At 40.7% G+C, this 22688-nt stretch overlaps 1 protein-coding gene across 3 annotated transcripts in view; it reads right to left on the bottom strand.

The window, feature by feature from the left end:
• tox2 (TOX high mobility group box family member 2) overlaps nt 1-22688 on the bottom strand; it is a 115826-nt gene that overhangs the window by 77254 nt on the left and 15884 nt on the right. The window contains exon 1 of one of the 3 annotated variants that reach the window (XM_040158610.1): nt 18376-18706. The exons of 1 other annotated variant lie outside the window; for it this stretch is intronic. In XM_040158610.1, coding sequence (XP_040014544.1) covers nt 18376-18468 — 93 coding nt within the window. In that variant the 5' untranslated portion in view covers nt 18469-18706. Of the gene's footprint in view, nt 1-18375; nt 18707-22688 lie in introns of those variants that run through there. One more of the 3 variants, XM_040158609.1, reaches the window with a different exon arrangement.

Here is a 22688-nt window from a genome sequence, read left to right on the forward strand (position 1 = left end):
CTAACTACCACTACCAACAGTGTCGGTCGGAACCAAAAAAAATTCCCCACCCACCAAAAGACCATTAATGTAGGGGGCGCTGTCAATGCAGAAAGATAAAGATCTAAAAAATATATACAGTATACAGATTCATGTATACAGATTTCTTTGCACTGTATAAATTTGTTATTATTTAAGTTTGACTTTAAATGTGGACTAAAAGCCAAGCTGTAGACTACAGTTTAAACATAATTAGCAAGGTCACTGGAGTGTAAGAACAATTTTTGTAATTATAGGAAGCTACTTTTACTATAACAGTGAGGCCAGGCCTGATGAGCTCTTGAACTTCCAGTGCTACAATGATGCATTTTGACAGCTAGAACCATCTCGCCAAAGTCACAAATCGAGACCCAGATTTTCTACTGGTTCTCGACTTTAGTGAAGCCTTTTATAGCCAGCCTGAGTGACAAGGTGAGCTCAAATGTACTACTTCACTCACACGGCTCGGGAGTCCCATGTACAGAATGTGCATTTAGAGAATTTAAAGTGAAGGGCCTAAGGAGGCCTGAGGAGAAGAATGAATGGCAGTTTAATGAATGCCTGGGGAGATATGATATCAGTGACTGGCTCCTTCAGTGCAGCTTTCATCCTATTCATACACCAGCATGGTGTAGATGCAGGTGGATCGATGCTGGTTAAAAACACTAATGGCACCAAAGGGGAGCGCACTTCGCTACTGTGTTTCTCTCTCGCCAAGGTCTGATCACTTCTAGACTATTAATGGAATGCAGCTCTCAGTAGAGAATATCCAGCCAGCTACAGGTGAAAAAACAGTCCACTGTCTGAATTTTCAAGGCTACTTTTCTTACAGCATGGTGGCACTGACATTCTAGATGAAGAGAGTTTTGCCTCTCATTCACACTTGCAGTAATAAATGTGTTGATATTCATTCTGATGAGTGGGATGTCATGAACCCAAGATGGTGCACACCTGTACTCAAATCACATTGTCTATTGTCTATCTTTTTTTCTTTTTTTGTACTTTTACTGGGTACATTTATGAATATCAATATTGTTTCCCACTAAGAGGTAAATGGTATTGAATGGTTGCCAGGGTGCTGGAGGGGAGAAAGCTCAGCTGACTAAAAGAGCCATTCTCCATTTTATCTCTCAATCAGTGTGTATTTGTGCGCGTGTGCCTGAATGTCAACCTACTGGTGTGTGAGAGTGTTTATGTGGAAATCTGTGTTTCATTTTGACAAGGAGCAGAACGAGCTGGAGCCTGCTGCACCACTAGGCCATGTGAGAAAAAGTTCACGTGATGCAGGCAAATACAGCGGCAGGATGGAGAGACTGTAATCAAACCATAAATCAGAAATCACTGAACTGCCATCCACCCACCCCCTCTCCCTCTCCCTCTTTTTTTTTTTTTTGTTACTACCCTCCAACTCCTCTCTGCAGAGCTCCCTGTATAGCACCTTAGGTTACATACAGCCATGCATATAGTGCCCTGGGAGAGGTGAATAGCAGATGAATGAAGAATGCCTTTGCCATATATCAAAGGTTTTAATCATGAGATACCTGAAATCATATAGTGAAAGAAAAATCCAATACCTTTTTTCAACAGATCAGTGAGCTCTTCTTCAGAAAGCTGGTGTCTGCTGACTTTGAGTTGTGGTGTGTATTAAAGTATCCACTTTGTGCGACAACAACCATTTCCATACCTTAAACAAACACACGCAGTCCATATTTGTCTGGCCGTGACTTTCACAGTGAGCCACCTGGTGTGCTGTAATATCAGGAGAACAGTGGGGTCATTGTGAAGGAGCTGTGTGATATCAAGGAGAGTGACCCATTTAGAGCCCAGCCACAGAGCTGACAAGCCTCTGTTATGTCTAGGACATCTGGAAGGCCGGAGCCACGCACCTCGCTGTACTCTACGTCTACTCTACTCTACGCGTCAATCCTCTCCAGAGAGGAAAATCGGACGTGGTCACCGATATTTCACACGCTCACCTATAGGTCCTATTCAGAGGGTAATGCTGTAAAGTGGCACTGATACCGGCAAGGATGTGTAACGGTACACAGAGAAATATGGAAGGGATCCAGACCGTATGTCGAGCTGTTCTGGACATCTTGCAGTGATTTTAGAGGGCTGGAATAAAAGTGTAGACCACCGCTCAGCAGAAGTGCTCTGCAAATTTTACGCGATCAAGGGAAAAAGTTCTATCTCATTATTTAAATGAGAATTACTTTTTCAGTAGCTGATTTAATCCGGTGATGTTCAAATGGGGCCTTGCATATTCTGCAAAATAACTGCAGCAGGAGAAACTGACTACTTGAAGTCGAAGTAAGAAGTAAGAATTCTAAGAAAAGAAATGTTACCGTTCACGATCATACACAATGCTGTCTAAGACGACTGAATGGAGCTGCGGTGTTGCACATTATATAAACAAATACATGAATGCAATGCATAATGAGAGGCCAAAATGAGCCAAGGAAAGCACACTGAACAAAGCCCTCAGGGGAAAGGAAATTATTCAGAATAGATGAGGATACAATCCATAATAATATTGGGAAGGGAAACTTTTTTCTCTCGTTATTTAAAACCCATGCTTTAAATGTAAAACCAGAATTAACCCACATGTATTGAGTGGCTTACTTTGGCAGCAAGATAAGGATTTTAAAGGATCGCTTTTTTTTTTTTACACTCAATTCAAAGCCTCGCTTTCAGATTATGGCCCGGGGTGAGATCCCTGAGATGATATATGAAAAACATACAAGCTAACCTAATATATATAATAGTTCAAATATAAGCATTTCTGCACAATACAGTTAATACAATGCAACAGCAAAAGCTCTGATTAATCAATCTAAAACAATCCCAATGTCATTTCACTTTTTGTAGCCCAAACAATAACTCTATATCATGAGGTAATTTATTTTTGTATGGAGAGGCAATTGGCTGCAAAGATGGAATCACTGGGCCTTGTATCATTTTCCATGTAATTAAATCAGCTTCTGAAAAAAAAAAAAAACGATGTAAGCTGGCATACGATTTAGGGTAAATTAGCATTTTTAATCACAGTACATTACTTTAATAACTCAATAAATCTATGGCAGCTGGAGCATCTGAGAATGTTGTCACAGCCACTTAGTTCTGCATTTGCAACTAATACAGGCTGATCAGATTCAGCCTGAGAGAGGGAATAAAAAGTGTTCGAGAAAGGAGAGAAACGAAACGCAACAGGGTGAGACAGGGAGGATGAGAATCCAGGGAGATAGAGACAAAAGCATGGCAGGTGAGACACAAGGGTGAGCAGAACCAGGAAGAAAGAACTATCACTGCAGACTCTGGTAATTTGAGGGCCTTTGCACTTGTCTCAGCCCTTTCAGTTATTAATTGTTAATCCCCAATTAGCTTATCTGTCACCTCGATGTTGTACATGAGACCCGCTTACCCCTCATTTTGCTTTGTTGTTTTGGTTGCTTGTGCAGCTTGGTGATAGTAGTTGCCAAATACAACAAACAAGCCTGAACTACAGAAAATCTCATTTAATTGTAAAGGCATGTCAAGAAACAGGAATCCTCTGAATGCATACTGTATCAACAAGTCCTCCAACCCCAATAGGTTGTTGTTCCCTACTCTCGTATACAATTTATACGAGCGCTACCTACAACAGCAGGAGGGCGTACCGCACCTTTGTCGTCATGGTTACAATAATAAACATATACTTAAGGTTGTGGAATGGTCTAAGATAGAAAAAAAAAAAAAAAAAAAGCGATGTAAGCTGGCATACGATTTAGGGTAAATTAGCATTTTTAATCACAGTACATTACTTTAATAACTCAATAAATCTATGGCAGCTGGAGCATCTGAGAATGTTGTCACAGCCACTTAGTTCTGCATTTGCAACTAATACAGGCTGATCAGATTCAGCCTGAGAGAGGGAATAAAAAGTGTTCGAGAAAGGAGAGAAACGAAACGCAACAGGGTGAGACAGGGAGGATGAGAATCCAGGGAGATAGAGACAAAAGCATGGCAGGTGAGACACAAGGGTGAGCAGAACCAGGAAGAAAGAACTATCACTGCAGACTCTGGTAATTTGAGGGCCTTTGCACTTGTCTCAGCCCTTTCAGTTATTAATTGTTAATCCCCAATTAGCTTATCTGTCACCTCGATGTTGTACATGAGACCCGCTTACCCCTCATTTTGCTTTGTTGTTTTGGTTGCTTGTGCAGCTTGGTGATAGTAGTTGCCAAATACAACAAACAAGCCTGAACTACAGAAAATCTCATTTAATTGTAAAGGCATGTCAAGAAACAGGAATCCTCTGAATGCATACTGTATCAACAAGTCCTCCAACCCCAATAGGTTGTTGTTCCCTACTCTCGTATACAATTTATACGAGCGCTACCTACAACAGCAGGAGGGCGTACCGCACCTTTGTCGTCATGGTTACAATAATAAACATATACTTAAGGTTGTGGAATGGTCTAAGATAGAAAAAAAAAAAACATTTCCGTTCCTGTTCACGGGAAACGAACAGCGGTCTCCGCTGTGAAAGTCCCATGTTTTGTCGACTCATCCACCTACCCCAACTTCCTTCCAATATAGACTTTGTCACTCTATATACTATGTCACCTAACTTCCTCCTTTGCACCCGTCATCATCACTACGGCCATACGATAGCCATGGGTCACAATAAGCTGCTTGCACAGATGAAATATGGGCTCCTTTTTTTTCTCATGTGGACAGTCTCTACAGTACAAAACCATGATGCAAACTTTACCACAAACTAAAACTAATGCACCAAGTCCTGACCCCACAGCAGAAAGTGTGTGTGGTCTCATAAAGGTGATGAGAAAAACAGAAATGTTACTCTGGTGTGAGAAAACCTGCAAATGTTGCTGAAAGGTCAAGCAGTGGTTCAAGGATTACCTCTCCCTCTCTGCATTCTTGCATATCATTTCCAATACTGCCTTTTTTTCTACTAGAGACAGCTCTGATCAATTGTTCAAACATCTTAAAACTACCCATGCTTATACTTAGTGCTAATCCCAGCAAAGTGGGTCAGTCACATGTAGAGTAAGGGAGAGGAAGATGGATGGTTTACATCTCATCTCCTAGTGACAGTCCATTGGTTTCTTTTAGGGCTGCAGATAACGAATATTTTTGTTACTGATTAATCTATAAATTAATAGGCCTATTGGTTGATACAGAAACAGTGAAAAAATGCCCATCACAAGTTCAAAAACCACTTTCAGTTGCTTGTTTTGTCCTAAGAACAGGTCAAAAGCCAAAGACATTCAATTCAGAAAGATAAATGACTTAACACTATTAGTCATCTATCAAAATCATTGGCAATTAATTTTCAGCATTATTTTCCTTTAACCAAAAAGGCAAACTTTCCCTAGCCTTAACCAAATGTATTAACCGTCTAAACTTAACCATTACTTGACAAAACCTTTACCACACAGACAGCAAATCATAAAACGCTCATAACGCTCCTACTGTCCTGCTCTGACAAACAACCTACTTTGTTATTTACTTATGCTATATGTGATCACAGTGTGGTAGGAGCACTGATGTTTGAGGTAGGACAATGTTTACTCTGCTGTAATCAATAAAAAAAAAAGTGTGAGCAGGTGCATGAGCACAAACGAAAGTGAGAGCTGGTGTCGTGTCAGCACGTGCATGCCTGGGAAAGACGACTCTGTCTCGGTTTGGTTGAAATGTGTTTATGTATTCATGTTCATTTCTTTTCTCTTCTCATGTTTTTCTGTAAGTCTGCAAAATTGCTCGACCTGCCTCATTCTCTCCATGTGCCAGATAAAGCTCTATCTCTCCATCTCCTCTTCCCCTCTGTCAGTTGTTTGTTTGCTAGTTTCAGTACAGAGCTGCATTAGTCCAAACTTGCATCATTTAACAGCTTAACAGTGTATCCTCAAGTCTGGGTTCACACACACACACACACACGTTTACGCGCATCTTTTCGCATCATTGTACAATATCTGGCAAGGCCTGCATGGAAGACAACATCAAAAAAAAATTCCTACGCCTTATTGAGATGTGAGTTTACATTCGACATAGGCAGGAGAGGCACATGAAAGCATTATGGCAACCAATCAATGCCCTGAAGGTTTATTGGCATGCGCCTGTGCCCATTTGCTCTATCTTCCCAGTTCCATTGAGAAGACCGAGGAGCCTTGTTTCCACTGATATACAGCTTTTTGATTCACTTAGCAGGCTTTGTCATGTGCATGTTGGATTAAGCCTCTGACTAAAAATCAACCATGCAGCATGAGCGCACAGGCATGCATGCTACGGCACCCGCAAATCTGCAAACGGCCATTAGCACGATAGTGGTAGACCCCACTAATTAGCTCATCATCTCAGCACCTCTCTGCCTCGCTTCATGGATCTGGTCTTTCCAAAAGTGGCCCGGGGTCGGTAAGGCATTATGCAGTCGGACATACGAGCATATTTCCATGTGCTCTCTGGGGGACACGCGGTGACACAGGACTTGTAGTTTCTTCTATTGACTGTTTGACTAACACTAAAATAGCACCCGAAGAGGCTAAGTTGATTTGACAGGACACGTACAAGAAAAAGCTATTATATTGCCATGCCAGGCTGATTTTGCAAGAACAGCTCGGTTGGGAAGCTCGATCCATTTGCAGATCAGGCAACAGTGGATCAGAGGCAGCTGGATTTTTATAATACCCCACTACAAACACACAACAACCTAACAGCTCACAGTTATGGTTCTGAATTTATCTGCTGGTTCCTCTTTCTGACTCCCTCTCTGCCCATCTCTCTCATGATACAATTGTTAGAGCATTTCCAGGCTGGTGTGACTGGTCAGAAATTACTCTTATTATTATTCAGCGAAAGCGATGCCTGAAGAGAAATCATGTAAGGTCTCTTGAAAGTAAACCATGCAATGTACAAAAATCTCTGACAAAAATCTGACAACATTTGTTTTCTTGACTGAGGTTCATACTGCTCTGAGGTCAAACGAAGAAGAGGAAGATCACTTTTGTACTTTATGAGTGCCGAAACAACCTCAAATTTCATTTGCTGCTGGTCGTAACACAGTTGTAAGGGAGGAAGTGGTAACACAGTAGGGTTCATAAACTATTTATTTTTTTATTAGCCATTTATTAGGCATTATGGATTATGATAAATTTCTCCGTTGAAATGTTAACTTTTGTTTTAAGTCCTTGAGCAGTTTTATCAATCTAAGAACGGGTGTCTTCTGTAAACCACGGCTGTAGGCTGTAGACCTACTTCTGTGTGAGAACACTTGCAGACTTTGAGTCACCACCATAGATTTATACCTTTGCCATACATTGCAATTCAATGTGTACACTTTCTGCAGCAGCCTCTGTACTTTCACCCTCCAATGTTTTTTTTCTTTATGTGTGTCCTTGCATATAATTCAGTTGGTCATTATTTTCAAATTACTTTGTGGTGGGGCAGAGGAGCTGTTGAAAGATTCACACACTCTGTAGTACAGTTTTATAAGTAGACTGGGAGCAACAACTGGGGTTTACACGTGACTATGTATAGACATCATCACAAAGTCTGATTCTGGACCGCGGCCTAGCGGTTTCTGATATGGCATGGTCAGTGAAATGGCGGCAAAGACAATTTACAGTTTATAACTCAACCACACATCAATAATAGAAAAAAATAGATTACAGTAAATCCATGGTTCAAAAGCTATATACCTTTGAAATGTCAAAGGGGAAACCACAACGGATAACTCATCTCAAAACTCATTTCAACTGCACAATGCAAGCTGTATTACAAATATTCAACAGCCTTCTGTTCCCCCCAGGTATTTTTCAGCAAAACACTCTATACATTTTCATTTGAGATGAGAAGAAAGAAATGTATTTTTTTTCACTGGCAAGCGGCCAAACCAATTTAATTACATTCCAAATGGGCGCGATCCTCACATAGCAACCACCCTGTGTTGTATTTCTCAAACTTCGACAACCTCCTTGACTTTTTCTGAGTAATTGAAATCTTCCACTCTTCCACCCTCGTCATTATGCGGAGCAGCAGAAAGTACAACAAACCCAGACCAAAAGGAACAAGGAGATCTGGCTCTCAGAGTGAGCTGCTTTAGCCAATTTGTAACTTCATCAGCGCGTCTTGATACAGTTTCTCTGAAGTCAATTAAAAGAATATTAGGTGGTGTATACCTAGTGAGAACTGACGCCTTTCTCCTGCCAAAAAGCTGGTGAATACCCATGGCTGGTGTCAGCAAAATCCTGTCAAAGTCTGACGGGAGGTCACCACTTTTCATTTTGGATTCATTCTTCCAGTCTTGAGCCATGTCCAAAAAACACAGAAACAGTTCTTTTGATGTGAAAATATTCATACGATTCGTACTATCAGAATGTGAAAATGCCTCTGCATCTGAAAGATATCAAACTTTGCAAACAACTGTCTGCACTGCCAAGAGGTAACATTTCAGTACAAACACGCTGAACTGCAGTAATTAAGAACACAACTCTAGATAACATGACAATTTGGATGAAAAATAAATACAATGTTTTCCATTTTTAAATGTTTCTAATGGTTTGCTGAACCATTCCCATCATTACACGGATAGCGAATATTTCCAATTACTGTTTCAGTCCTTGATAAAACATCAAAAGCCCTTTAAAAGAGCTTACTGGCAAATCGTTTAAAGTCTCTCAGGCTTTTTTTTTTTTTTTTTTTTTTACTGCAAAGACAAACTATAATCTCACAGAGGTCCTCCCGTCTACCCGTTGGGTAATTATGGGATGGCAGGCAAATAAATCATCCATCCAGACTGGCAGGAGTGTGGACGTCTCTGCGCAACCCAGAGTAAAGTCCTGAGATGACCAAAGTACCATGCATCGTATCAGTCACACATCGCTGCGTATGCTTGAGGAAGTTCTAATAACTGACTGTGATGTTCAAGGCCTACAGAAATCCTCAAATATCTCCCTATGTAGATAAAATAAAAGAGAAAAAACAAATACTGTACACGTAATGTTTTAAAGTGTGAAATCATATGACTTTTAAGAAATTATCCCGCATTTAATGTGCACGTTTCCACCTCTCTCTCTCTCTCTCTCTCTCGCTTTCTCTCTCGCTTTCTCTCTCTGTCACTGAACCTGTCTGAGAGCCCAGCCACATGCCACTGCCTTTGTGTCAAAGATTAAGTGAAACCAGGAGTGCCAGCAATGCTGTGTTTGCACAGTGAACACACTCGGTTTCAGCTGCACCAACACATCACATACCAGTCAACATAGTGCGGGGCAATAAAAGACCTAAAGTAGCAACTGGAGATTCGCATGTAATACATTTCATAAATTAACAAGTCAGCTAATAAATGTACATGTTTGTGAAACTGTACATGTTTTGTAAAAATAAATGTGTAAAAGCAACGCCAAATCAGATTCAGCGCCGATATGCAAAGAAGAGGGGGAATGCAATTACATCTACATTTAAGTATCGGGTGCAGCTCTTCTATAAGATTAAGTGTTGTTACTTGTACCGGGTCTTCATTGACAATGACTCAGTAACAGAGATTGACTATCGACACAGAGAAAATGGAATTCCTGGAAAGTAAGGCAATGCTACAATGAAAATATTATGAACAAAGCCCAGAATTGCTATAGGTGGTTTACTAGACTGAGGCAAAAAGGGGCCTGGGGGCACAGGCTTCCCTTGTTTCAAAAGTTTAACTTTAGTTCAGGTGTATTTTCAATGTCAATGATATATCTGGCTTTATGTCACCGTACAGTGAAGCTATTCACACTATGCTGTATGAGTGAGATTTTTTTTTTTTTTTGAGTCGGCCTGTAAAGTCCCCGTTGACAATTACAGAAGGAAGCAACTAGATGTGTGAAACTAAAAAAGTAAAACAAATAAAGCTTACTTATCTTTCTAATCAGTCTAGCGCTGACAGTAATCATACTCAGGTTTACTGAATGTGCTGTATGTGATCCCCACGTTAACTCTTCATACTAAAACATTCATTTTCTATTCATACAGCAAGCGCTACAGCAGTGGGTTCAGGCTGTCACAGCACAACAGCAAGAAAGCATTTTTCTGGACTGCGTGCTCACATGTGTACTTGTGTTTATGAATGCTAAGCCAGTGTGGACATGCTTGCATCTGCATGTGTGAGTGTGTGTGTGTGTGTGTGTGTGTGTGTGTTTGTGTGTGTGTAACTGTGGGAGAGTGTATGTCTCTGAGTGTGTGTACTTAGTGGGCCTGTGGTCTGTGAGTGTGGACCTGAACCAGTCATCTCCAGTTCTATTTGCACAGGACATGCCTCAGGAAGCTAAGACAACTGCTCATGTTTGCCCAGGCTTGCGAACCTCTCTTAATACACCCAACAGCTGCATTCTTCGACGGCGCAGACACTATGTTTATCGGTGTTTTTATACATTCAGCCTATGGAATCTGTTGGATCACGACATCCCCGAAGACCTTTTCTGAAGAGACACCCATTAGGAGCGGAGCCAGTGGATTGAAATGCCGACAAATAAAACCACATGCCATGTTGCAACTCTGACAGGCAAATTCCCTCTTCTATAATCAAAGACTTTATGACCTGTACCTGGATCAGCTGTTAGTCTACTAATTCAAACACAGTTCTTCGGGCAGGGAGGGTGAATGCTGTCTCCCACAAAAACCCGATGACAAATTTCCAATCATTCATTTTGATGGGTAATATAGTTGCTAGATACACTGTCCCTCCTAATCCCGTGATACACAGAACAGATAAGACCATTCAAGACCACAACCTGTCAAAACTTCCACACTCTGGCCTGTCAAGGTGCCTCAAAATTGCCCTAACCTCCCTCTCCTTCACTCCTTCCTCTCCTCAGTGTCTCATTTCTTGTGCAAAGACTAAACGGCAGCCTTGCACCATTCCACGTAGAGCCTTTACTGAAATGTCATTCCCAGAGAGATGAAATGAAAAACAAATTGTTGGATGAACTGTGAGATCTTTGCAGAGTGACGAGTGTGAAAGTGAAAGATGATGAGCTCCGTCTGTGCTTATTTAAAATGTTGATATGGTTTTCTGATACAATGATTACGCTAATTTATGTACCAAAGCCTGCTTTACACAAATCTGCCAAGGCCAATAACTGTACTCATAATCTCCAGCATCTAGAAAAATCACTTTGTGGTCAATTTGTTTATGAATGAAATGAAGCAATTATCCAAATGAAGATCAGCTTTCTTGCGCTCGCTGGGGGAATTGTTGCATTTAAACAGAATGAAAATGTTTTGTCTTTGTTGCATCCATGTTGGCGTGCTGATAGTTTAATCGTAAAACAATAGGAAACAACAAAAACGTTACTGTCTTATAATTAAGGACACGCAGTTCACAGTAGGGATACTGAAACTGTTGCAAAAAAAAAAGTGAGCTGCGCACTTCCTGACCTAAACCACACGCATGTGGATGATGCTAAATGTCAGCAGCAACAATAAGTTTGGTTATGCCCTTGGTGAACAAAAGATATAAAGTTGCATAACAGAAGGTCACAGCAGTTTGAATGTTAATATTGCCTTCAGTTTATTGCTATGATTAAAAACAGAGCCAACTATGCACCAACTTGTGATATAATGTATTGCTGCTAAGTGTGTTTACCATGATTATCTCCACTGCCTGTTATTCAGTACTTTTTTTTTTTTGGTTTATATATTTTATAGAAACGTCAAGGCCACATTCTGTAGATATCCAGGGGAAACATTATTGGAAAGGTTGTATTTTTATTTTTTCATATTGGTGTGCTGATAGAAAGAAAATGAATGTGCTTTCAAAAGCTACTGTAGCACATTGAAATACAGTCAGTTTCCCCTTCTCATCAGCAGGCGGAGCGTAGAACATAGCACAGAAATGGTTAAATAAATCACATGAAGCAGATGCCTCCCTCTCGCTCTTCTCTTTCTTTCTCTCTCTCTCTCTCTCTCTCTCTCTCTCTCCCTAACACACACATATACACACACACATTCTTTAGTGAAATCCATCAATCAGCATTTCATGCAGTTTGGGTTTGAACCACACCAAATGCACTAAAACAATAAACGTCTGTCTTTCAAGTCGCTATCTGGACTGGAACACATCTGGTGGCAAGGCTCATTTTGGTTTCCACGTTGCTGAATGACATTACAGACTCAATGGTGAGCTGAAAAATAAAGTACCCCTAAAAATCTCTCTCCATTTTCCCTCCATCCAGAGCCCCTCTCTCTCTCTTTCTTTCTCTCTTTACACACACCCCAGATCTACTTCCCCCTCCCTGCACTAACCAGCTAACCTCTCAAATGCTATTCCAACACCCCATCCCCCAACCAATCAAGAACTGAATATAAAACAGCGCAAGGAAACTGGGCTTGGGGGGTTGCAGACAGCGAGAGCGACAGACAGGCAGTCAAGGCTACTGCCACTGAGGAACCAGTGGCCTCCTGAGGTGAGGACAGTCTACAACGCCTTGGCACATTGGACTCCTTTACACAAGTCCAGGGGATGAAACACACACCCAACATCCAGCTGAGGAGCCAGGAGTCAAGCCTGACTGTAGTATTTGGGTTTCAAGGGGCAGTGACGATAATTAGGGTTAATGTGATTTAATGAGGGGCACGAGTTGGGCCAGAGCCGGGCTGACTTGATTCGCAGTCAACGTCAAAATTGCAATTACTCTGACGTCTTTTGATATGGCTGTGTTTCACATTACGTTAAAGTTGCCATGCATGTCACCAAGCCTGAAAACCTGCTATCAGTCTTATCCTAAAAGCAGTCTGGTGATTTATTATTATAAACCGACTTACTGGTTGATAGATGACAGTGTGATAGCAGCATAGAAATGATTTGGATAGGAGCAGTATATCACCAAAGTATATTGGGAAGAGTTTTAAAAAATGCATTGTCATGACTGAATTCTTTGCAGTTAATACAATCAATCATCGACATAAATAGCCTATTTCCATGGACCTGGGTGATTAAGTAGCTAACCAGGCAGGATAAACTATACTATCTATTTTCAGCCATACATGACTTATGACCCTCTTAACACCTCTAGTAGCTCTGAGTCATGTCTGGTCTAGATTATAAAGTACGGGGCAGAGCAACGGGAGTGCTGTAAGAGTCTAGTTGAGGCTTTGTCACCTTCACTATCCTGTAGGTTAAACTGAAGTCCATGGTGGTAAATCCCTGTTATGGACAGTGCTGTATCCATTCGCCCTGTTCTCTAAACAGCCTTAAAATACCCCATGAAATCTCAGGTAAGTGTAGCTGCACAACAGAAACTACAGTATCATTGATGTGGTAGTGCCAGTGTGGGGTGTTTTTCCTATGCTGTAACTATGCCGTAACATACTGCAGGTGAACAAACATAAACAGTTTACAAGGATGGTGAAGTTCTGTATGTAAATCACTTTTCAATCTGGTTCAGCTGAAAAATGCACTCAACATAGCCCAGTATTTCTCTTTCTCCTGTTTTAAACCAGCGATCAAAGAACAAAATCTTCATAAATAGTGCAGTTTTCTCCCACTGTAATGGTCTATGCACAGAACGCAATCTAAGCACCACCGCTCCAGAGAATAACACTGTAGCTACTTATCATTAACTCAAAGACACAATCAGCCCCAGGCAATCCGGCTTCCCTCCATAACCTTTTGACATTGCTGCTGGGAAGGTAAATGAGAGAAGAAGTTAGACACAGAGAGGGGGAGAGGTGGGGAGACAGAAAGACTTGATTATGAATAGTGCCAGGAAGTGGTTAGACCAAAAAACAATTTCACAAAGTAGACTGTTTTAATTATTTTTGTTTTTGTTTTAAATACAGAAAATAATGTTCATTCCATGACTCCGTATCATGTTATCTATTATTTTCCCTGAGTTAACCGACTGGAACAGCATTAGAACAATAAACTCGCCACTGTGAGTATTCCCAGTTCCAGCAGCTTTAGGCTGCGTTTTTTTTCCCCTCTGGTGTGCATTTGAGTCATGCATGGGTTAACATTTTCCCAGTGTGAACGGTTGGGATATTGCAACTCGGACTGGCCAGTCAGCAGAATGTTATGAATGGGCACAATGAAAAACCCCAAGTCCACGCTGTCGACCCAAGAATGCTTGCCTCCATGTAATTAACTTCTCTCTGTGTACAGAGTGAGGTACTGCTGCAATAACTCTTCTTTTTCTGTTTCTATTATGGTCATGTTTTGAAGAGGAAAAAAAAACACATTCTGAGAATTCAACATGGAAAATATTTTTTGCCTGTCCATACTTTGAAGTATCCCATGACTAATACAGTGATTTGGATAGTGGTGGAAATGTAACGGACCACTTGGAAAGGAGTGGAGGATGCTCGTAAAAAACTGGCCTCATGGCTCTTTTGGTTGGACAAATGTCTGCTGCTTGTTACATGTACTCATATAGAGACATCCAATTAGGCATTACAAAGTGTAACACGTAGGAAAACCTGGATCAATGTACAAACGAGGGTTATCCTGTTAAAACATATTTCATACATCTCGCCTCAAGGTATATTAACAAGTAGGTATGCACTGCGCACACAACCATGCACACATACAATCCTCAAACACAGCAATGCTTTGATTGAGATATTACTTCTGTAAGCACTTGCGCTGCATAAACTCGGTATCAATAAAATGTTTGCTCCGCACTGTGGTGAAAACAGCCTCAACATATATAAATAACATACAGCAACTTGGAAGAGACTGCAACTATGTAAAGAATAACATCTGCAAACCATTGGATTATAAACCTACAGTATAACTACGGTATAATTACATGAGAGCTTCTCTCTTGAGCACTGTGCTGTTAGAGGGAAGAGGGATGAGGAGAAAGTGGAACAGCTACAGTAATCTATCCAACTTCATTTCACCGGAGTGATTCTGCCTGGGGGTATGCACAAGTCATAATGCATTTGACAAATAGTCTCCCGCTAAAACGGGCATTTGCGAAGAAGTGGCCTTCAGCGCTGGTATACACAGCTGAGTGTACGCTGAACAAACAAGCCTCCCACTCAGCCAGGAAAGATACAGCGAGGCTTCAAAAAGATTAGGAGGAATCTTGGGCGAAAAGTAAAGATGACTCACGGTGATTGTGCAAGTGCAGGACAATGCAAGTTGGATGGAGTTGAGAAGAGCAACAGAGCCGTGGGGTTCATACTAAAATACAAATCAATGCTTTTCTCATGTGTTGTTCTTCGCATTGTTCTGAAATGTGGATGCTCAGGTTGTTTTCTCAAGGAATTTACAATGAAATGTAGAGAAGCACAATGGCATTTTTGTCTTACATAATCTTCGCACCATTTTATGTTTTGATCATGAATCAGATTTTGGTTTGAAAAAGGAAATTAAAGCATTAAGTCATTAGACTCATTCACCCTTTGATTAAAACATTTATGATTGTAACCTTAAGTATTTTGTTTATGTTTCATTTCTAACTGCAGGAAACCCATCGCCTAGACTCAAAGGTCAAGTGCATTCATAGATCTGTGGTATTGAGTTATTCTGTCAGTGTGATCCATATTCCTGGCATGCATCCGTCAATCATCGGTCTCAATGAGGCTGATCAGCTCGAACCAGCTTCAGTTTACACATTCCTTACATTCCTCAATTATTAACCCTTTCAGATAGAAAACAGAATGAATACAGGCCCAAGTATATGCACAAACACACACACAGACACACACATAAATGCAGTCATTCTCACAAAGCCTAACAGTCACTGTCAGAAATAGAAGTGTTTCAAGTTTACACCACTAGAACAGGAAGTGATGGGCTTTTATATATGGACTGTCCCACTTAGTATTATGCTCACTTCCTGGTGAGTTTCACACAGGCTATATACATATACATATACATATACATATACATATACATATACATATACATATACGTGTGTGTGTGTATATCCTGTTAATACCCGGTATGTCTACAGCTCTTACATTAGAAATTATTTAATTCTGTAATTTGTGCTTGGGACAAAAATCTGAGGCCATATTTACTGTTTATATAAAAACTTCTACTTAATGCAAAAACCAGCGACTTCCAATCATCTTTCAACCCCTTCCGACAGAAACCACTAAAAAACCATGCATGCAATAGCTATAACTAACTACACAACTGGACTGTGAAATAAAAAAAATAAAAAAACTTATTTTGTATCATCTTCACAAGCTTCCCAGGTAACGCCTGCAGGTGAAGTAGCATTAGACCACTCCAGCACTGCTAGCAGGGTGCTACTACAGGGGGTCAACTCCATCCCACTATTGAAATAAGACTGCCATAAAGATGAACTACTGCCAAAATGTCATATAAACCTCCTGTATCACTATTCAACAGTTACGTGTAGCAGCAGCAGCACAGTAGAGATAATGTGTCACTTTACATCTTAGTCACAGCTGTTACTTTAGTAATGACAATGTTATACGATTCTGTCCTTGAAACTTAAACCGGCCTCTTACCGGGCCAACAACCTCTACGCTCGCTGAATCATGATAACTAGTACAGTTCATTGTGTTTACACTGCAAGACCTGAGACAATGGTCTCTGCAAGGGAGAGAGCCAGGTCCCATTGTGATCTTAAATATACATCTGCAGCTGCTGTGTGTATTCCTGTGTGTGCGCTAGACTTACACAGACACGCATAGAAACAAACAAGTGTGTATTTGTGATTATGAGTGTGGGAAAGTGTGTGCATGTGCAGCTGACTGTGTGTGTGTGTGTGTGTGTGTGTGTGTGTGTGTGTGTGTGTGTGTGTGTGTGTGTGTGTGTGTGTGTGTGTGTGTGTGTGTGTGCGTTTCTGTGTATACATACAGGTGACTGTGTGTATGAACAGGGGAGATTAACAATTCAAATATTGTACTGTGCTATAATGTTTCACTTTGTCATCAGCAAATGTTAACTGCCTGCTGGCTTCCCTCCAGGTGCTAAGGCAAGCAAACCTATTTAAATGGCTGCGGGTATAATGCCTCCTTCTAGCTCTGCCCAGTAGTTACTGACAAATGTTTACACAAGTTTTACCTTGACCGCAGAAAAATAAACTAGCCTTGTTGCTCGTGACTTGTGATCTTGGACCGCTCAGAGGGTCTGTACATTTGTCACTTGTGTAAAACCTTTATCAGAAAAGCAAAGAGTCAGCACTGTTGTTGGGCATGAAAAGTGTGTTACAGTGATAAGTGATCTCTTTAGAGCTGGCCCCATGAAATCCAACAGAAATATCAATAACTGAATAATTCAGCAGACAATATTTTGCTACCTCAAAAAGGACTGATGGAAACTTCTTTTGCGGTACTTTCCTTCAAATAGAAGCTTGTCAGTTCTAATCAATTTATAGCACACATTCCCACTTAAAGAGTCTGACATTATCTTAATATCTCGTGCGTAAAAACGCATGTGTAATTCCAACTTTTTGCCGGTGTTGATACAAACGCAAAAAAATGATTAAAATTCAACATTTCATTCTTTTGCATTTTAGGCCACTACGGATGGTTTCTTTTTAGGCTGCTAATGAATAATTAATTCCTAAAAAGTAACTATGTGTGCACTGATATTGGGTGTGTGCGCAAAAATGAGTTGATAACCAAGCCCGTAAGAATATCACTCTTTACGGTCTTCACGGAAACACATTTATGGAGCAATGAGACAAAACAAGACAAATTCATAAGCAGATATCACTATCACATTTAGACGTAATCTTGATAACTGTTTAATGGACAAATGGACTCATTTGGGAATCTGTGTGAAGCTGATAAGAGCCTTGGGTTTCGTTAGGTGGGAAAGGTTTAAATTATATGGCAACAACTTGCTGGTCCACATATTATTTAAAAAAAAAAAAAAAAATCACACATTGAATGTGAGTCCAGTTTGTTCGGAGAGAGCGTTCGCCAGCACTGCCGGTGCGCTGGAGAGAAACGGTGCGCTCCAACTCTGCCCACAGGACAGTCACAGCACAACGTACCCGTAAATTATCCAGGTGAACAGAGCGACTAATTTTGATTACAGCAAAAACCGTGTGCACGAGCTCAGAACAGGTCTCTTGTGTGATTTTCTGCAGAGTTTGTGACCGGCAGCACATCAGAAATGCAACAAAGTTCAGGGATAATGCAGCCTGTCGACTCATGTCACACGCAGCCAGAAGTGCAGCCCTCGCCAATAGTGGTCTTCCTAACACATTGCGCCTGATGCTATATATATATATATATATATATATATATATATATATATATATATGTGTGTGTGTGTGTGTGTGTGTGTGTGTGTGTAGCCAATGTACTTGTGTGCGCGTGTATCATCACCATCACACTGAGGGCTGCACATCTGACCGACTATAAGATGGTAAAGTAGAGATAATTGTTTACCTTGTTGGAGTGGTAATAGTCCAAACCGGAATCAGTCGGTAACGTACATGAACCCACGCTTGAAGGGGGAGCTGGATAAAATCTGACGTCCATCTCAGAGTCCGCAAGACTGACGGCATGAAAGCGTAGCTCCAAAAAACCTGTGCGACTTCTCTCTCTCTCTCTCTCTCTCTCTCTCTCTCTCTCTCGCTCCTGCACACACACACACACACACACACGCACACACACACTCTCTCTGTCTATCTTTATCCTTTTCTCTTGTGTAATAACAAAAAGTAGTAGAAGAAGAAGAGGACCAGGTCTCTCCAGTCGCTCACTCTTCACATCCGTCCTAGACTTATTTTAACACTATCTGGACATTCAAGCACGATGATGCTCTGATATAACATCCCTATAAAGTTCACTTGGAGAAAGAGAGGAAGAGAGGGGGAGCTGGCCCCCTCGGTAATCTCAGAAAATAAAAACAGCAAAGCGGCCGCGGAAGTTGCCGGTGCTGCAGGTGAAGATGCGGACCTGATCTTGTCGACGGTTTCTCCCGAAAACGGCCGTGCTGCGTTCCTTGTTTCCAGAGGCGCTGTAGCTTTGTCATGTGGGAGCGCTCAGATCCATCCATGCGTTCCCGTCCGCACGGGGGCTAGGCTAGACTGCGACCTCTACCGGTCGGAAGAGGGGGCGCGGACGAGGACGCGGGGGGTTCTCAGTGGGGTTGGATGGATTTGACAGGGAGTGTGGCGGAGTATGAGTCCTCCCAAACTCGGTTCAAGTTACCTCTCCATTAGCGGGATAGAGGAGGTCTTTGCGTGGGTGTGAGAACACTGCAAATCTCACACTGTCTCGAGTTAATTTAACTCGAGTCTAATTACTCAGAGTCAAACATCTGTAAACAAATAGTTTGTGTCACACTTGATTTTCCGTAAATGAACTCTTGACAGTCTTTGAGATCACACAAACAACTCCTAATCTCCATCTCCCGCTCTAGTGCTCCCTTGACACTAAACATAAAAAAGATTTTTTTTTTTTTTTTTTCAAAAAGGATGAATAAAACTATCCACTCTCTGTAGATAAAGGCATCTATGACAGTGGTGGAGGAAGTTATCAGATTATTTACTGCAGTAAAAGTAAAGAACTGCCACAATGTAAAAATACTCCATTGCAAATAAAAGTCCTGCATTTAATTGTCACATAATTAACAATTTTACTTATCTGTAACTTCAGTAAAAGTACGTATCACAAAATGCATGTGAAATATAAAAAGCACTTCACACTGAAACATGCCCTCTGTGTGTGTAATGACATGATATGAAATGATATGATAAAGCAGTTTACCATCGTAAGTGTTTAAGGTGGAGGTAAATTTGACTGTTTTATTTACTGTTGGTCGTAATCCATACCGATGCATCACAAACCAGTAAATACAACTGTGAGATAAATGTAGCACTGTAAAAAGTGCAATATTTCTTTTACAACTGTAGTAGAGTTGAAGTGAAGTGGCCTAAAATGGAAATACTCAAGTAAAGTACCTCAAGATTGTACTGCAGTACTTGAGTAAATGTACTTAGTTACATTCCACCACAGGTCCACCACGGCATGGTATTTTATGTTACAGTTTTATGTTACAGTTAGGTCCATAAGTATTTGGACAGTGACACAATTTTCATAATTTGGCCTCTGTACACCACCACAATGGATTTGAAATGAAGCCATCAAGATGTGATTGAAGTGTAGAATTTCAGCTTTAATTTAAGGGGTGTAACAAAAATATTTAATTAACCATTTAGGAATTGCAGCCATTTTTAAACATATTCCCTCATTTTCAAACGCCCAAAAGTAATTGGACAATTGACAGTGGATCAGTTTCATGGCCAGATGTGGCCTGTTCCCTTTTTATTTCATGACAGATTAAGCAGATAAAATGCCTGGAGTTGATTCCAAGTGCATTTGCATTTGGTAGCTGTTCATTGGAACTCTCAATATGCAGTCCTAAGAGATGTTGATGCAAATGAAGGAGGCCATCATTAGTCTGAAAGATCAAAACAAACCCATCAGACAGATGGCAGAAACTTTAGGAGTGGCAACAATTAGGTACATTCTTAAAAAGAAGGAATGCACTGGTGAGCTCAGCAACAACAAAAGGCCTGGAAGACCATGGAAGACAGCTAAAGTGGATGATCGCAGAATTCCTTCTTTGGGGAAGAAAAAACCCTTCACAACATCTAGCCAGGTCAAGAACACTCTCGAGGAGGTAGGCGTATCATTGTCAAAGTCTACAATCAAGAGACGCCTTCAGTAATGTAAATACAGAGGGTGCACCAAGGTGCAAACCTCTGGTAACACTCAAGAACAGAAAGGCCAGATTGGACTTTGCCAGAAAACATCTAAAAAAATGCCTGCCCAGTTCTGGAACAAGTTTCGTTGGACAGAAGAAACCAAGGTTAACTTGCACCAGAATGACGGGAAGAGAAGAGTATGGAGAAGGAGAGGAATGGTTCATGATCCAAACCATACTACATCATCTGTCAAACATGGTGGAGGCAGTGTCATGGCATGGGTATGTATGGCTGCTAATGGAACTGGGTCACTGGTGTTTATAGATGATGTGACTGCTGACAGAAGTAGCAGGACGAATCCAGAAGTGTACAGGGCTATATTATCTGGCCAGATTCAGCCAAATACTGCAAAACTGATAGGACGGTGTTTTCCCGCACAGATGGATAATGATCCAAAATATACTGCGAAAGCAACCCAAGAGCTTTTAATGGCAAAGAACTCTAATATTCTTCAATGTCCAAGTCAGTCACCTGACCTCAACCCAACTGAGCATTTTTCTCACCTCCTGAAGACAAAGCTGAGGGCAAAAAGACCCACAAACAAGTATCAACTGAAGGCAGCTGCAATAAAGGCCTGGCAAAGCATCTCAAGGGAGGAAACTCAGCATTTGGTGATGTCCATTGGCCCCAGACTTCAGACAGTCATTGACTGGAAAGGATTTTCATCCAAGTATTAAAAATAATCCATATATTTATAATTACGTTGTCTTGTCCATTTACTTTTGAGCCTCTGAAAACGAATAAATTAATCTTTCTAGTAAACATTTAAATATTTCCAAATATAACCAATACAGTACCAATACTGATGAATTATATGGAAATGTCAATAAATGTAAAATATTTCCAACTGATGCAATGCAAGGTTTGAATATTTGGTTTGAATATTTGATGTAAACATCATATGGCTTCAGTGTAGGAAAATAATATATATATAAATAATATATATTGTTATGTTGTTATATAATGTGGGGAAATATTTTTATAACTCTGCAGTTCCAAGATGAAACATACACATTAGCTATGTACAATTGCGGTCTTACTATAATCCAGACAAGGAAATGTAACCCTAAAAACCTCTAAGCTTCATGAGGTTCTCATTGTCATATTTCTTTTTATTTTGTTTCTTAATTATGTCACTGACTGGACTGTCATGGATGTCCATTAACTGTGCTGAATATTAGGAGAGACGCGATGATTTAGCTTGTATATTTTTCATATAGTGTCTAACAGGAAAGCCATAATAAAACATGACCCCATGTTGGTATATAATATTAATTATTTTTATAAATGTATGAATTTGTGTTTTGTTATCCCTTTTAAGATCATACCTGTTGTCACGTATGACACTGGTATTATTTTTAGGCCATAAAGTTCACACTAAGCTATAGCGTTTGATAACCTCTGTTTCACCTACTTCACTACATTACTACCCACAGCTATTCCAGTTAGTGATTTCATTCGCTTTATTTTATTTTGATGCCTGTCTGCTAGCCAGTAGGCGTTGGAATACATACTGAGAATAGACATGAAAGTAAGATAATGCACATTGCTACTGTGCTCCAGTTTTGACCCTTGCGCGCACACACACACACACACACACACACACACACACACACACACACACGCAACACAATCACGTTCACACACTCCTGGACAAGCGCAACAAATACTCACACAGCGGTCGACACAACAGGATATAAACACAGAACAATGTACAACGAGAGCTTCAAATAAGTTCAGAGAGGGAAAAACATCGCTCACAGCCAAACGTGTATCACACTGTTTTTAGGAATGAGGTTGAGTGGTGTTATGTGCTCACTCATAAGTGTAAGAAAGTGTCATTAATGTGTTTTTGCAAGGCAGAGCAACGTGTAAGTTATGCATTCCTACCAACGTATTTGTTTTCTTTCTGTGCTTTTGTTGCATGTGTGGGAGCTTTTGTGCAAGTGTAAGTGTGTGTTTGTGTTAACCAAGCTGCCATTGTCA

Source organism: Xiphias gladius, chromosome 21, assembly GCF_016859285.1.
Source record: "Xiphias gladius isolate SHS-SW01 ecotype Sanya breed wild chromosome 21, ASM1685928v1, whole genome shotgun sequence".
NCBI lineage: Eukaryota > Metazoa > Chordata > Actinopteri > Istiophoriformes > Xiphiidae > Xiphias > Xiphias gladius.